This window comes from Hoplias malabaricus, chromosome 8 (assembly GCF_029633855.1).
Source record: "Hoplias malabaricus isolate fHopMal1 chromosome 8, fHopMal1.hap1, whole genome shotgun sequence".
NCBI lineage: Eukaryota > Metazoa > Chordata > Actinopteri > Characiformes > Erythrinidae > Hoplias > Hoplias malabaricus.
The window spans coordinates 23798101-23815640 of record NC_089807.1 but is presented as its reverse complement, the minus strand read 5'-3'; the positions used below and the strand labels follow the sequence as shown (position 1 = coordinate 23815640).

Sequence of the window (17540 nt, the reverse complement as noted above, 5' to 3'; positions counted from 1 at the left end):
AAACACATCAGAGGCCTTGATAACAAAACTGAACAAATTGCATGAAACGAATTGTGGGGGTGGGGGGAGGGGGGCGGATATAATTGTCAAGAAGGCCGCCCTAACTTTAAAGCACCGCGGGAAACCCTGGCAGCATTAATAAGACAGGGACATGACCAACGATTTATTCCTGGAAATATGTGCACTGTAGTAAATTCTTTCAAAAATTTGAAAAAAGAAGAAATAGATCAAGATGTGATTAAAAAAACTACTTTTCTGCTCCTCACGCCTAATTAATGTATTCTTGCACTGGAAAATAAACAGAGGCTCGTTTTGAACATTGCTGCTTAGAGAGTGTAAAAATAGTGCTGTATTATCTGATCACTTAGACACACAAAAATTCTATTGATTTTAGCAACACTCAGCAAATACATGTAATTCACTTAACATGAAATTCATAATTGGCAAAAATGTTAAAATTTATTGGTGTTATCTCACCATAAATATGGAAAGACTTTAGCCTTCTTCAGGCCAACTGATATCACAGAATAGGCCCAACGTTTACAGCAGGGCAAAGTGCTGCACCACAGAACCAATTGTTATTGAGTGGATAGACTGCAATAACACATAGAACCAGCTGGCTGCTCTGTTTAATGCAAAAGAACTGTTGTGAGAGTAGATACGCTACTTGCAATGGGGTCCAAAAAAAGAAAACAATCACCTTAAGCACATGATATCCAACAATGCACTTGGTCTTGATGAGGACCTGGTGGATCATAGAGTAACCATGGTGGCACTCCATCTCATGCATGCGATGCTGATTGTACTTAACCAGAGACAACAGCACCTGCAGAGCCAATGCCTGTGTTTTCTCAGAATCACTCAACTCCACTACCTGAGAGAAAGAGAGAGAGAGAAGCAAGAGATTGATTGGATACACTGAAAAAGCAAGTCCATAATACTTTAAAATGTATCAGTAACAGTTTTCTTAATTTCTTCTATGTTCTGATGAAACACTCCAGTTCTCAGTTTACAGAAATGCATGTCAAGACAAAAATGCTGACCACTTTTAAAATGACTACACCCATAAACAAAAAATAAATTACTTGTGCATTAATAAATGAAATCCAATTATACAATTAAGGGTGGAAATACCTGGAATTAAGAGGGGATCATAAACAAATGTATTCATTATACAAACCGGATTCCAAAAAAGTTGGGACACTAAACAAATAATAATAAAGAATAAGAATAAAAACTGAATGCAATGATGTGTAGATGGCAAATGTCAGTATTTTATTTGTAATAGAACATAGATGAGAGATCAAACATATCTGAGTCTGAGTAAATGTAACATTTTATAGGACATCTGAGTAAATGTAACATTTTATAGGAAAAATATGTTGATTCAAAATTTCACAGTGTCAACAAATCCCAAAAAAGTTGGTACAAGTAGCAATAAGTGACTTATTAGGTCAATTGACAACATGATTGGGTATAAAAAGAGCTTCTCAGAGTGTCAGTGTCTCTCTGAAACCAAGATGGTAAGAGGATCACCAATTCCATCATTGTTGCGCAGAAAGATAGTGCAGCAATACCAGAATGGTGTTACCCAGCTTAAAATAGCTAAGACATTTAAGTTATCATCATCAACGCATAACATCGTCGAAGGATTCAGAGAATCTGGAACAATTGCTGTGCGTAATGGTCAAGGCCATAACCTCTACTGGATGCTCATGATCTCCGGGCCCTTAAACGTCACTGCACCTCAAACAGGAATGCCACTGTCCAGGAAATAACAGAATGGGCTCAGGAATACTTCCAGAAAGCATTGTCAGTGAACACAATCCACTGTGCCATCCGCCGTTGCCAGCTGAAACTCTACAGTGCAAAGAGGAAGCCATTTCTAAGCAAGCTCCACAAGCTCAGACGTTTGCACTGGGCCAGGGGTCTTTTAAAATGGAGTGTGGCAAAATGAAAGACTGTTCTGTGGTCAGATGAGTCACAATTTAAAGTTCTGCATGGAACACAAGGATAACCCAAGTTGTTATCAATGCTCCGTTCAGAAGCCTGCATCACTGATGGTATGGGGTTGCATGAGTGCTTGTGGCATGGGCAGCTTACATGTCAGAAAAGGCACCATTAATGCAGAGAACCATGTTCAGGTTCTAGAACAACATGTGCTCCCATCTAGACATCATCTCTTTCAGGGAAGACCCTGCATTTTTCAACAAGATAATGCCAGACCACATTCTGCAGCAATCACAACATCATGGCTACGTAGGAGAAGCATCCAGGTACTGAAATAGCCAGCCTGCAGTCCAGATCTTTCACCTATAGAGAACATTTGGTGCATCATAAAGAGGAAGGTGCGACAAAGAAGGCCCAAGACGATTGAACAGTTAGAGGCCTGTATTAGACATGAATGGGATAGCATTCCTATTTCTAAACTTGAGAAACTGGTCTCCTCTGTCCCCAGACGTCTGTTGAGGGTTGTAAGAAGGGGGGATGCCACACAGTGGTAAAAATGGCCTTGTCCCAACTTTTTTGGGATTTGTTGACACCATGAAATTTTGAAACAACATATATTTCCCTTAAAATGATACATTCTCTCAGTTTAAACTTTTGATCTGTGATTTGTGTTCTATTCTCATTAACATATCAGCTGTTGGCACCTCCACATAATTGCATTCAGTTTTTATTCACAATTTGTTTAGTGTACCAACTTTTTTGGAATCCGGTTTGTACATTGAGATACACCACACTGGTTGTACTACTCAGATAAGTGAATAATAATATGGTTGACAAGATGTATTTACCCATTAATTATATGTCAATGTACTAGCTGTTAATAAATTATTTTTTAGTCATTGGACCATATCTTATAACGTTAGAAGTACTGTACTAAAAGCTGCATTTTATTCTTATTCCACTGCTTTCTTTTCATTAATTGGTAACATTTTACAACAACGGTAGAATAAACAATGTTAGAAATTCGGCAGGTAGAGTCAGGAGACTGGATTTTGGCGCTGACTGGAGTTTATTTACACATACACAAGATCATTTATGAGTACAGTTGGGTACGTGCAGTCTAACACAGGATGACCTAAAGATTGGAGACTGTTCTGTTCCCAGACTGTTCTCAATCCAGTCCATGGCTGTTGCCGGTCCAGTCTAACGTCAAATATTTTAGGAGAGTCTTATATACATTGAAGAATTGGGAGAAGGGAATAAATGAAGAAGAACAGTTAGAGGAGGGGTAAAGGTGATGAAGAAAGAGGAGAGCAGGTGTAGGTGTGATGATCAAAGAAAGGGGGACATAAAGATTGAGAGGGAAGACAGAGGAAGAAATTAGATGGAGGGGGAAGGTAGAAGAGAGGGGGAACTTTTATTTTATTTTGTTTTATAAACATCTTTTGTACAGCTAGCTGTTGGTGTTTTTTAAAGTGCTCTATAAATAAAGTTGAGTTAAAAATATTACCCATTATTCATGACACATTGCAAACTTTTTTTTTTTTTTTTTTTTTTTTTTTAAGAGTTTCCTCCTATATAGTTAAAAGTTCAAAAGGTCTAATTTTTCTGCAATTTATGCTAAATTCCTTTCATTGACCATACAGATTCTAAATTTTTAAACAATTAAGTTATGAAGAGTAGTGTTCATTGTTGGATTATAGTTGAGGGTGGGGACATAAGTTGACTATAAATTGAATGATTTGCTTTATGGCTCAGCTCCTTCAGGTTCTCCTTTCCAGCACCTTAGCATAGATTTTCCCAGTGAGGCTGAAAAATGTGATACTTGGATACTTGGCACCTACTCTCCATTCCTTTTTCAAAAAATGGGGAAAAAAAACCCACTCCAATTTGCCAGTCCAAAAGGCAATGTTCCATATGTCAGTGCAACATTGTTGAGGTATGTTAGCTAAGACAGCTCCACAATATTGAGTGCCTTCACCAGTTCCATATGAATCTCATCCACTCTGGAGGCCCTGCCATTGCAGAGCTTTTCCACCACATGGGTCAGAAACTACACAACATGGCTTGGCTCGCTTAAAGCTTGTCGCTTTTCCATTGGCAGAGCTTCCTCGTGAAATGGAGCCAGTGACGTCACAAAAACCCTGTCTCTAGGAATCTCTGGCTTTGAAAACCACAAGAATGGGGGCGTTAAAAAAGTTTTTTAGACTGGACTCGGGTCCACGCCCCAGTTCTCACAGATAAGCTTTACTTATTGCAGGTTCGGCTTACATGGAAATGTTTGTCTGCCATCGGCCCAAGGAGCATATATACGAGGTGCTGTTGTGAGTCTGATAAAAATAAATGTGAAAGCTACTATAATTTAAGAAATATAACAAGCAACAGTTTGTGTGATGAATGATGGCCAATCAGTACTCTGCAGGGTTTACACATCACCATTTAGTATCTACTCTGCATGGTTGGAACCCGGAGTGAGCTGGGACTGAAAACATACCCGGTTCCAGGAAACAGGTACCAGATTTGACCAGTGGGAAAGCAAGAGATCTGCCAAGTCGAGTAGAGTCATGTTGTCATGCAGCATTATTAGCAGTCACACTTCCCGGGTGCAATGTTCATCTCATGTGTTCACTGGTGCAGTTTTCCTGCCTACCAAATTACCAAATGACCAAATTGTGCCTGAGCCACACTAAATTAGGACAATGTAGCACCAAATGTTTCCGTCACAAAGCATCCAAAGAAACAGACCTAAAATAGTTATTTTTGACCATTTTCATATTGGTATATTACATATAAATTAGATGTGTTATGGGTGTAAAGCTCAGGTGAATTAATAAGACAAACATCAGCGCTATAACCAATATCATCAGTTCCATGAAATTCTCAAAATTTGTGTGCTGTAAAATCATGTCAACAAATTTCCAAACGGCTTTCAATAATTTGTAAAGTGAAAACTGGTTGAACAATTATTTTTTTATAGCTAAAATTCAAAAACTGTAATCATAAGCAATGCCATGTTGATTAGCAAGCCTCTGCATATTACCCGAGCAAACAGGAAGATGAATGCACCCATTCCACCAATTTTATGCAGGCAGCTGTGGAGGCCAGAGGGCTGGGAGGCATGAAGACTCCTAAGTGAGGGTAGGTCGAGCACAGAACTCTGGACCTCTTTAGCACTGAAAGGCCTCTGGGATGCTACAGGAATCTTGGTCTGGCCCTTTAATCGGATGACTGGTTCATAGATGGTGTAGACAGATGGTTTGCTGGGAGAGTAGACCACTGCTAGACTCTCCTGGGGGAGGGAGAGGGAGAGAGAGATTTAAGCAATATTAAAAAAAAAAAAAAAAAAAAAAAAAAAAAAAAAAAAAAAAAAACTGAATTCCTAGGTTTTCCCTCTACTTTTTCTAAACACTAATGCATATAAAATTGTGGTAACGTAACATAGATGACGATTAAACTGTAAAATATCCCTTTAGTATTCAAAAATTGTTTGATCATTCTCATGCTTTCACAATATTTAATATCAAAAATAATTGTTAGGGCGGCACGGTGGCGCAGCAGGTAGTGTCGCAGTCACACAGCTCCAGGGGCCTGGAGGTTGTGGGTTCGATTCCCGCTCCGGGTGACTGTCTGTGAGGAGTTGGTGTGTTCTCCCCGTGTCCGCGTGGGTTTCCTCCGGGTGCTCCGGTTTCCTCCCACAGTCCAAAAACACATGTTGCAGGTGGATTGGCGACTCGAAAGTGTCCGTAGGTGTGAGTGAATGTGTGTGTGTCTGTGTTGCCCTGTGAAGGACTGGCGTCTCCTCCAGGGTGTATTCCCGCCTTGCGCCCAATGATTCCAGGTAGGCTCTGGACCCCCCGCGACCCTAAATTGGATAAGCGGTTACAGATAATGGATGGATGGATGAAAAATAATTGTTCATATGTTGTGACCTTCACATGTAAATCCTTGGAACAGCATATGATTATGCAAAATGCAATATTTTAATGCAGCTTCAGTGGTTCAGACTGCCACCGCAGTCAGGCAAACGTTCAAGCCCTGACTGTTTAAAGATGTAAGATGTTTTTTAAAGATCAACAGCAATATATGCTTTAACACTAAAAGCACGAAAGGCAAGATTTTTCTTGTAAGGCAAACATCCCCCACACCCCAGCTGTGAAGCAGTTAGTGCCCATTGTTTTGCTAATTAGGAGCCCTTAACTATTTTCTACCATATCTTTTCCTTCCCTTTGCCTCTCTATTAATGTGCTTGAACACAGAGCTCTGTGAACAGCCAGCCTCTTTAGCAATGATCTTTTGTGTCTTACCCTGCTTGTGTAAGTCAGCAGCCTTCCCCATGATTGTGTAGCCTACAGAACTAGACCGAGAGATGATTTTATGATTTTAATTAGCTGATTAGAGTGTGGCGCCAGATGTCTTCAATATTGAACCTTTTAACAATATTCTAATTTTCTGAGATACTGAATTTGGAGTTTTCAATAGTTGTCAGTTATAAATCATCAAATTAAAAGAAATAAACCCTTGAAATATACCGGTCTGTAATTAATGAATGATTGTAATATACAAGTTTCACTTTTTGAATGGAATTACTGAAATAAATTAACTTTTTCATGATATTCTCATTTTATGACCAGCACCTTATAGTGAAACAAGAGCAAAGAGAAACTAGGCAAGCATAGATTAGCCAGACTGCTATGAGCCATATAGCCATTGTCACAGAGGTGTTTCTGGCATTTCAAAAACAGGAAAGCCCAAAGTACATACCCTTGGTCTGGAGAAGCATGGGTGCTTCATATCAAATGTCTTTGTTTACAATAATAACAAATAACTAGAGCCGCTAGCGGCTATCTGTGGGTTCAAGCACTAACTGGCTTAATATGGCAGTCAAGTCAAATCTGACAACTCCTGTAGTATGAATTGATCGGGAGAGGATGTATTGACATTTGTGGCTATGGCAAAATTGTTAGACATTGAGCCAAGTAGGTATGTGCAGTGTCAGATTATTCGTAATACGTGCTTGTGTTTGTGACTTGTGTTCTACAGTCTCTGAGGTGTGTATGTTTCTGAGTGATGTGTGTGATGTAAGAGGGTCTTTGTGTGAGGTATATAATGTGTGAGCAGTGCTTACTATAAACTTGAATATTACAGGTGTTGGTCATAAAATTAGAATATCATGAAAAAGTTGATTTATTTCCATAATTCTATTCAAAGAGTTAAACTTGTATATTATACTCATTCATTACTCACAGACTGATATATGCCAAGTGTTTAATTATTTTAATTTGATGATTATAAATGACAACTAATGAAAACCCCAAATTCAGTATGTCAGAAAATTTGAATATTGTGAAAAGGTTCAATATTGAAGACAACTGGTGCGACACTCTAATCAGTGAATTAACTCAAAACACCTGCAAATGGTCTCTCAGTCTAGTTCTGTAGACTCCACAATCATGGGGAAGTCTGTTGACTTGACAGTTGTCCAAAAGACGACCATTGACACCTTACACCAGCAGAGCAAGACACAAATGGTCATTGCTAAAAATGCTGGCTGTTCACAGAGCTCTGTGTCCAAGCACATTAATAGAGAGGAGAAGGAAAGGAAAAGATGTGGTAGAAGATTGTTAAATAAAACCCATTCAAAAATGTCAGGGAGATTCTCAAAGACTGGACTGCAGCTGGAGTCAGCGCTTCAAGAACCACCACGCACAGATGTATGCAAGACATGGGTTTCAGCGTCGCATTCCTTGTGTGAACCCACTCAAGAGACAGCATCAGAAGCGTGTGGCTTGGGCCAGTGTAAAGTTTCCACAGTTAGTGATGGTTTGGGTTGCCATGTCATCTACTGGAGTTGGTCCACTGTGTTCTCTGAGGGCCAAGATCAATGCAGCCGTCTACCAGGATGTTTTAGGGCATTTCATGCTTCCTGCTCTGACCAACTTTATGGAGATGCAGGTTTCATTTTCCAACAGGAGTTGGGACTACCAGTACCTGGTTTAAGGACCATGGTCTCACTGTTCTTAATTGGCCAACAAACACGCCTGACCTTAACCCCATTGAAAATCTACAGGGTATTGTGAAGAATAAAATGCAATATGCCAGACCCAACAATGCAGAAGAGCTGAAGGCCACTATCAGAGCAACCTGTGCTCTGGACAGGCTACTATAGAGTAGTTATATATAAATATAAAATATTTAAATGCAGGTGGGCATTTAAATGCAGGAGGCGGTGTGGGGGAGGAGGTTGCCTTGCACTACAGCCATTCAGAGTGCAGCTCTTGCCTTTTAACATGTCAGGCATTAAATGAGACACTGTACTCTGTGAGAAACAAGTGTAAACATCAGAAACTCAGTACATCAGAATAAAACACACAATAACAAAGGGTATTTCCTGACTGGTGAGGGTAAATGGCCACTTGAAGAGGTATAGGAGACTTTATAATTTTTAATTATGGTATGACCATTAACCTTTGCAGGTGAATAGGATCTTATAGGATCTTAGCAGAATTTACTACTGTAACATAGTGCTGCTAAGCAGTTACAGTCTTTCATGTTAGAACTGTTTAAGGGAGTACTACTCTATGGATATTTTCCTAACATGGACATATGTGGTATCAGTGGAATCCTAAAGACTTGGCATATAATAATTATCAATAAAATGTTGAACTTTCATCACTATGTGGCTTACAGGCCCCTCCAAATAATAGAGATCCAGCATGAATTCTAAAAATCACCTATAACTCAAAAACGCTTTCCCCAAAAATTTCAAAACTGCACATGCTTGATCAGTATGAGGATCAGATGACATGATTAAATTGTGGTGCCACTGCAATCCTTGATGGCGCTATAACACAAAAAAAGCTAATTTTATCAGTTATTCTCCAATTGTAGCGCCCCCTTTTGGTGGATTGGAGTCATATTGTATATGTTTCTTCATAGTAAGGCCCTACATACGTATGTCAAATTTAGTCTTGATTGGGCTTAATTTGTTTGAGTTACAGCTGAAAGAATGTTTAAAGCTCCACACACTTCGATTTATTGATTTATTACAACAAAAGTTTGTCCAAATGTTGAACTTTTTTTGATAATTATTGACCTACAGGCTCTGCAGATTCTAACAAGGTCAATTATTTGGGAATAGAGCAAAATTCCACGGACTAGTTCGAAAAAGTTCAATTTTAAACAACTGGCGATTGAAAAAATACAATGCATTTTTTGACAACACTTGCAACTATAAAGTTGTGAGGCCCTCTGCAGAGTATACAGAGAAGTAAACTGCGTGTCGATACGCTTAATTTTCGTTGAGAAATATCATATATTCTTGATATAGCGCCCCCTAGTGGCTATTGTTACGAACATTTTTATGCACTTAGGGAGGGCTCCCAAGAACATACCAGTCAAATCCCATGATGATTGGACCTTGTTAAGGTAGTCAAACAGGTGCTGACATCTGATTGGCCGATGACGATCACAACTTTGGCCGAATCTAATTGTCCTTAATTTTCCACTTATAGCCTTGCCCACAGAAGCAGCATGCCAAACGGCGGTCCGATCCGCCTTGCGGCTGCTGAGATATTAACTTGTAGCATTTACAGCGCCCCCTATATGAATATTGGCTCCTCCTTTGACATGCTACCTCAGAATCATATCTGGAAGTAGAATATGAAATTTGAACACATTGGAGTAAAGTATGAAATTGTTATAAATTTGTAAGTAAAACATACGATAAGCCGAAGAGGTTCATTTGCATATGGCGGCCATATTGAATCGAAATTTAAACCTTTTTTTGATAATTATTAACCTTCAGACTCCTGCGAACATTTTGGCACCAAGTTCAAGAGAATTGGACAAAAATCCCCGGACTAGTTCGCAAAAGTAGGTTTTGCAAATTAGCGTAATAATAACCTTGGAAAAATGACATTTTGACTAACCAGTTTTTGATTTGTCAGGACCCAAAAAATCTGTGGAAAAAAAGATTTTGTCTCTACGCCTCACGGTGTAGGAGATATGAACCTAAACGCGTTTCACTTTGCTATAGCGCCACCATTAGGCCAATAAGTGTAATTTTTGTTGTCCTCCGAGATGCACACAAACTACATCTACCCTCCAAGTGGGGAGTCTGTACGACCTACGGTCTCTTCCGCACAATGACTTTTACAGGAGAAAAAGAATAATAAGAAAAAACCGTTACAAAAACAATAGGGTTCTACGCACGAGTGCTTGAACCCTAAAAAAAAAATTATTAAAATTGTTTATTTTGTCAGTTGTCTAAGGCTGTCTAAGGACACCAGGGGCAAAATTGTAGACCTGCACCAGGCTGGGATGGGCTACAGGACAATAGGCAAGCGGCTTGATGAGAAGGCCACAACTGTTGGCACAATTAATAGTAAATGGAAGAAACATAAGATAACTGTCAATCTTCCTTAGTCTGGGGCTCTATGCAAGATCTCACCTCGTGGGGTAAGATTGTCCCACTGGAAGGTCCCACTGCTCATGCCAGCAAATGTCCAGGCCCATTTGAAATTTGCGAATGACCATCTGGATGATCCAGAGGAGGCATGGGAAGTAATTTGTTCAAATGAGACCAATATAGAGCTTTTTGGTATCAACTCCACTTGCCGTGTTTGGAGGAAGAAGGAGGATGAGCAACCATGAAGCATGGGGGTGAAAACATATTATGGGGTGGCTTTTCTGCAAAGGGAACATAAGGACTGCACCATATTGAAGAGAGGATGGATTGGGTCATGTATCATGAGATTTTGGCCAACAACCTCCTTCCCTCAGTGAGAGTATTGAAGATGGGTCGTGGCTGGGTTTTCTATCATGACAATGACCCGAAACACACAGTCAGGGCAACTAAGGAGTGGCTCCATAAGAAGGATTTCAAGATCCTGGAGTGGCCTAGCCAGTCTCCAGACCTGAACCCAATATCCCTGCTGAAATTTCTGACCTCTGTAATTGCAAACAAGGTTTCTGTACAAATATTAAGTTCTGTTTTTCTATTGTATCAAATACTTATTTCATGCAATACAATGTGATTTTCTGATTTTTTTTTAGATTCTGTCTCTCACAGTAAAAGTGTACCTATGATAAAAATTACAGACCTCTCAATTTTTTTAGGTGGAAAATTGCAAAACTGGCAGTGTATAAAAAACTTATTTTCTCCACTGTGTGTGTATATAATCTTATATATAAAATAATAATTAATGTTGTAGGGTGGCACGGTGGTGCAGCAGGTAGTGGCACAGTCACACAGCCCCAGGGACCTGGAGGTTATGGGTTCAAGCCCTGCTCTGGGTGAGTGAGTTTGGTGTGTTCTTCCAGTGTCTGCGTTGGTTTCCTCCGGATGCACTGGTTTCCTCCAACAGTCCAAAAACACATGTTGGTAGGTGGATTGGCAACTCTAGTGTCCATAGGTGTGAGTGAATTTGTGTGTGTGTGTTGCCCTGTGAAGCACCGGCACCCCCCCCCAGGGTGTGTTCCTGCATTTACAAGTACCAATTGTGTTTTATTTTCAGAATTAGTAAGAAAAGTTAAAGGAAGACTAAAATTATCCAGATGCCTTAATTTGATTTATCTGCTGAGCACTGATCTTAATTATGATAAATGTTTATGTTATGATGTCTTGAGCTGTGCAGATGAAAATTAGGTCAAACTTAATGTGAATGAAAACAAAAATAACTAATACTATAGCGTCATCTGGTGGTGAAGGGAAATTGTTATTTTCCCCTTTGATTATTCGGCCACTTAATGGCGCTAAAGCATTTATTATTATTTCATGCCCTGGAATATTTAGAGCAATTCAGGGTAGAAATGTGCCTATAACACTACCATTAGACACAAGATGAAGCCAAAAACATAATTTTTAATACTGACCATTTATAAGCAGAGTAAAAATGCTTTTAACTGTTGTTCTTTCTTTCTAGGTATTACAGCACCCCCTAGATACATTTTCACACCACAAATGACATGCTACCTCAAAATCATATCTGAAAGTAATATCTGAAATTTCAGCCAATTTGAGTAAAGTATGCTGGAGTTACAGACTTTCAATTAAAACCTGATAAGCCGGAGTGGTTAATTTGCATATGAACCACTTCAAATCTAAATATGAACCATAATGACTATAAATTTCTATATTTTCAATAATTGTTTAGTTTCAGACTCCTACGAACTTTTTGACACCAAGCTGAAGAAAACTGGATTAAAACCCACAGACTAGTAAACAAAAGTAGGTTTTGTAAATTAGTAAAACATCTAAGTGGGCTGAGCTTATGGGTACTTGAGACTTTTTTGTAGGATCTGACCCAAGGGATCTGAGATAGAATTTCGTCTCTACGCTACATGTGGTAGTGGATACAAGGGCAAATGCGTTAACTTTTTCTGTAGCGCCCCCTTGAGGCCAAGCAGGTTGAGGTTGAGCGACTAAGTAGTGGGGATTGGACTACTATCAACCAAAAACAGGTGTCTAGGCCTTACTGTTTGAGCTGTGTTTTACAGCAGAAAAAAGTGGAAGAATAATAACAAGACTTAAAAATAAAACTCCTAACAAAAATACGGTTTCAAGCACTACATGCTTGAACCCCTAAAAATCTGAGCAAAAGAAAAAGTGGCCCAAGGACCTTTGGGGCTTGGCCCCCTAATAACAGCTTCTACTGTTTAAAGACTTTATATTATATTATTTATTGTTGCGGACTTTCAGGAGGACTGCTCAAACAGAATTTCATTGTTTTGCAATTACAATAAAGATTCTAATTCTAATAGAAAGACATTTAGAGATACACTGTGTTTATGGCTCTGTTACTTTCTGCAGTTAGCACAGCGCAGAATAAATGTATCTTTTATCATCCATGATTATGAAATAAAACTGAATAAGCAGAAAAGGGTGTACTTTGAATGCTAATAGATGCAATTAGTCTACTTAAATAGTCCATTGTGATTGGCTAATGTCTATAAAAATACAAAATATAATTTTTTCATATTTAATTGATGCATGTTTTGCCTCTATGTATGGTTCACAGGCACATACTGAACAAACTTATTTTTATTTCTGAAATCTTATACTTAACTAAAATAACAGGTCTGTGACATTGCAAGTAATTTAAACTTGCCATATATACATGCAATTAAACTTCTCCAAACTCCTCCAAAATACTCAAAAATAAGTGTTAATATTAATGCAGATCCAGACTTACAATAAGTAGTGATGTGTCTACTTCAGAACTCCTCATTAGTAGGTCCCGAATCTGCTCACACTGAAGACCATCCTGAGTAATGTACTTGGACAATGTCCCGCTGGGCTTACCATACTTGCACGGCATGATGGTGGTGAGGTCAGGGCCACTGGCATACAGGTAAAAGGCTTCTTCAGTGTTGATTCTGGAGCCTAAAATAACAACATTTAGAAGCAAAATGGCAAGATTCATTATGACCAGTGAAAATATTTAATGTTAGAAAAAGTTTCCAATAAAATACTATTTACTAGTACTAATACTGGTACTACAGCAAAACAGCTGACAGATTTGATAAATTATTATTATTTATAATTTTTTATTATTCATTTTACCATTATTATTATTATTTGTTGTTGTAGGATTCATCATGACACTTTAGTAATTTATTTTTATCCCTTTACATTATTCCATTACAATCCATTATAGTTTATTTCATATTTAAGGAAAATGTGTTCTGCTTTTGATGTTTCTTTAAACATTTGAAAATTAATTAAGTGACTTTTAAATAAGGAACTGCAAACAAGTGTTTCTGTAGATCTCAGGTTTCTGCACTGCTTCAGCTGTCTCAGGTTTAAAGAAAGTGTACTCCAGTGTATTTCAGTACTTTACAAAAATGGTCATATCAGGATTCATTGAAGGACAGGCTCAAACTGTTCTTAGCCTTTCCTATCTGACTTTAGCTGGGTTTTTTGGGACACAACCCTTGACTTGCCACTAAGATAGAGCTTTCAGACTCTAAGCAGTATTTGTCACTGGAGAATGCTCATAGTTTTTAGATTTCATTGTACCTTGCACAGATCCCAATCACACCATATGAAATGCAATAAAGCACGTGCAAAATATAAGAAAGCCTGCTTCTTCCATAGTAGGAATCTCATCCAATCCCTTTCTTAATCTCCTTTCAATTTTTTTTTGTGAGGCATGCAAGTATTCATGAGACAATTGCTTTAAAAGTTCCAACACATTTAATTACAAGGGAAACAAACATTTGTGATCAATTTAGAAACTGGGTCAAATCGTGAATCTGTACACATTAACCACTGATGCTTTACCAGAAATGAAAGCAAATTATGAAAGACTGTGGGAAACATTTGCCCTCTGACCTCAACATTTGCTCTGATCTCCTTTCTTCACCCAATTACAGTTTTTGCTCTATATTTATATTTCTCCATGCTTGTCCTGTCTGTTTTCTGGGATTTAATCCCTTCTTTGCTACCTCATATAAAAGTGGGTTTGGTGCTACAGATGTAGCTACATAGATAGGGGGCGGTTCATTTCTAATAATCTGCCAATTTACATAAGGATTGGAACCAAATTGGAGTAGGATGGTTCAATATGTTCTCTGACAGACAGGCCACAAAAATGACAAGGTTGTCTTATTCTGTGGGTTAACAGGCACTTCAGATACCAATGAATATGAACTAGCACTGAAAAAGTGAGTTTTTCATAGCATGCCCATTTTAAAAATGACCAAACCTGTGAAAACATAAGATAAAATTTGTCTACTAGATGAGATTTAACAGGAATGACTTCACAAAGATGTAACTAAACTTCCAGGAAGACTATAGAATTATCACTTGAAAATGAGAAAGACGGCCCTTCTGAAATTAACATCAATCAAACCAAAACTACTTAGGGATAACCTGGTCACAGTTAGAACAGTGAAAAATGATATACTTGCTTCCAAATTTCTTCTATTGATGTTTCAGATCATCAGACTAATTTTTATATAAAACAAAGACAATCCAAGTAAGCAAAATAGCACAGTTTTTAAATGATATAATCCATGTATTAAAGATAAATATTTTATTAAATAATCTAATTCACCCATGCGAAAAAGGTGACCCACTAAACTTAATAGCAAATAAACAGAAAACGAAATAAACGAACAAGGAACTTCTAGTGAAAATAAGGGGACTGAGATCCAAGAGGCTGAGCAGCGCTAACAAAATGATGCATTTCCATTTAAATTCATAAGCCCTCTTTTATGTTTTGTCCTAATCCTCACTGCTCCTCAAAAAAGAAAACAAAAACAGGTCTTTTACCCTACCTCCACTTCATTTTGTTAAAACTGAGTATTCATGAACAACGTATCACTATTTTTTTTTATAACTTCACTGTTAATGGCTTGGCTAACTTGCTGAATAATTAAACAGTTGGTATATTTTGTTTGCAAAATATGTTTTTATATGTTTTTACCAAGATTTGTTTTTTCTTTTCTTCAATTAATCATTGCCCATCTACAGATAAAGTCCAAGTTTATCCAGACGCACTCTCTAATAAGTAAATCCAGCTACATTTAAGGAGCACCTGTGCTGTCAGCTGATTGATTGCAAGATGAGATACGATAAGTTAATCCTTTATGGATCACTTTATTAATAACTTCCATATTAAATGAAATGTCAACAGGATGGGATTCTTGGGAGCAATCACAAATGAGCCTAAAGGCACCACGACTGAGGATGTTTAGGATGTTTTGGAGTGGCATTTGTGATAGTCAACTAGTCATACAACATTAATATCTGACATTAGATAGTGATCCTTTTTTGGTAAATGCATTTAAATCCCTATAGCAACGTTCCGACATTTAGTATAAAGCCTATCAAGAACAATATAGGCTGTTACTGCCTGTCAAAAACTCATGTAATCAAAGTTCCGGTTGGTGTTGCAAAAACAGGATGTTATACAGGGCGGTCTTACCATTAAACAGGAAAAGTGTGCCCATGTCCAAGCGTGAAGCTAAAGGCAGAGGAAGGTTATCTGAGGTGGACAAACAATGTCCCAGCAAACAGAATGTTTTGTTACTATCAGATGACAGGCTGGACTTTCGGGGGAGGCTGTAGTCAAGCGAGACTTCACACTTCCTGGTTGAGGCACAGATGGAATTTGCAGTGAGTGCTATACAAATATTTTGTTAAATGGAAACAAACTGATCCACAGTTGACACTAAAATGCATTCCATGGAAAAAAGAAGGAGGAAAAAAAAGTTTATCAAAAGAGGCTTTGAGCAAAAGCTCGGATATATGGATCTCATTCATGAGGATACAAACTCAAAAGATTAGTGAATTATATGTTATATAAAAAATTCATTTATTATATCAGATGGTGAGGGACATAGTGCTAGCGTAAATTCCTGGATGTTTATATTGCTCAGATTTATGAGGTGACTAAAACATTATGAAAACCCTCGGATTACTAATGGGAAAAACGGACACTTGTTTCGTTCATGTGTTTAGCATGTTATACAACTTACTTAATGCCACACATCCACAAAATCAGACGGCCGTGGATGTTCTTCTTGCCCTCAGGCTGCTGCGTATATGTCAAAGCCAAATGCTGCCATTGGCCTGAAATCAGTGTTCCCTCACCAGACTCAGTCTGACACAGTAGACCAGCCTTCGTCTCATCATCGGGATCAGTGCAGATTCTTCAGGCACAAATCTAGAGTTACTTGAGTAGTGTAGCTCATTAAACAAATGCAACTTTACAAACAGTCCTGAAACAGCACTGAAATTGTTACCTTTTTAAAATTTATTTATTTTTTAATTTCATGGGTCCTACCTGAAGGTGCAGGCTCCAGTACACATGTCTGCCCAGACCTGCAGCATTAGTGCTTTAGAGCCCATGGAGAGAACATGCAAGAAGTCCTTCTCTCCTTGCCTTTGCACTAGATGAGAGGTACTTTGCTGGACTCCAGCCACGCGTATATCATCCTCATCTGGAATATATGATCATACTAATATGTAATCACTTAAAAATATATTGTTTTTAATGTAATTAGAACGCGTTATTGCAGCTGACACTGAATAGTACACATAGTGAAATAACTCATGTTTGCACTTTTATTTGCTTTATTACTTTTTATTATTTTATTCTGACACATACTGTTTTGTTAAGCAAGCCATTTGTCTTTTACCACTTTAAACTTTTTTTTTCCACATTTTTCGTTGTATTAATCAGTAACTATATGGATTATGTTCTGTACTCCTTTATTTTTTTGCCTCATGCTGTAAAGCACTTTTATCTACATTTTATAGTTCACACTCCATTTACAAAAATTGTACTCTATGAAAAATATATATAAACACAAAATAAAATAACTGGCAAATCATAGGAATAGAAAACAGCACAAATACAACATTTAAAATGTTAATTATATATTAGTGTTATATAATAATATTGAGGTTTTTGAAAACGATATGGTCATATGAATTTTATGCTAGCATGTGGATTGGCCTTGTTACAGAAATAAGGAAGGTCCTGCCCAAAAAAAAAAAAAAAAAAAAAAAAGAAAAAAAGATGTCTGAATGGCAGCATGTTGCTCCAAACCTGTATATATCATTCAACAGTAACGGTGCA

At 37.9% G+C, this 17540-nt stretch overlaps 1 protein-coding gene across 2 annotated transcripts in view; it reads right to left on the bottom strand.

Moving 5' to 3' along the window:
• lyst (lysosomal trafficking regulator) overlaps positions 1-17540 on the bottom strand; it is a 140045-nt gene that overhangs the window by 62316 nt on the left and 60189 nt on the right. For both annotated transcript variants that reach the window (XM_066678252.1, XM_066678253.1), the window contains exons 14-19: positions 16743-16899; positions 16435-16608; positions 15882-16045; positions 13143-13333; positions 4991-5239; positions 701-874 (exon numbers count right to left, since the gene is read on the bottom strand). In XM_066678252.1, the coding sequence (XP_066534349.1) occupies positions 701-874; positions 4991-5239; positions 13143-13333; positions 15882-16045; positions 16435-16608; positions 16743-16899 (1109 nt within the window). The remainder of the gene's footprint in view (positions 1-700; positions 875-4990; positions 5240-13142; positions 13334-15881; positions 16046-16434; positions 16609-16742; positions 16900-17540) is intronic.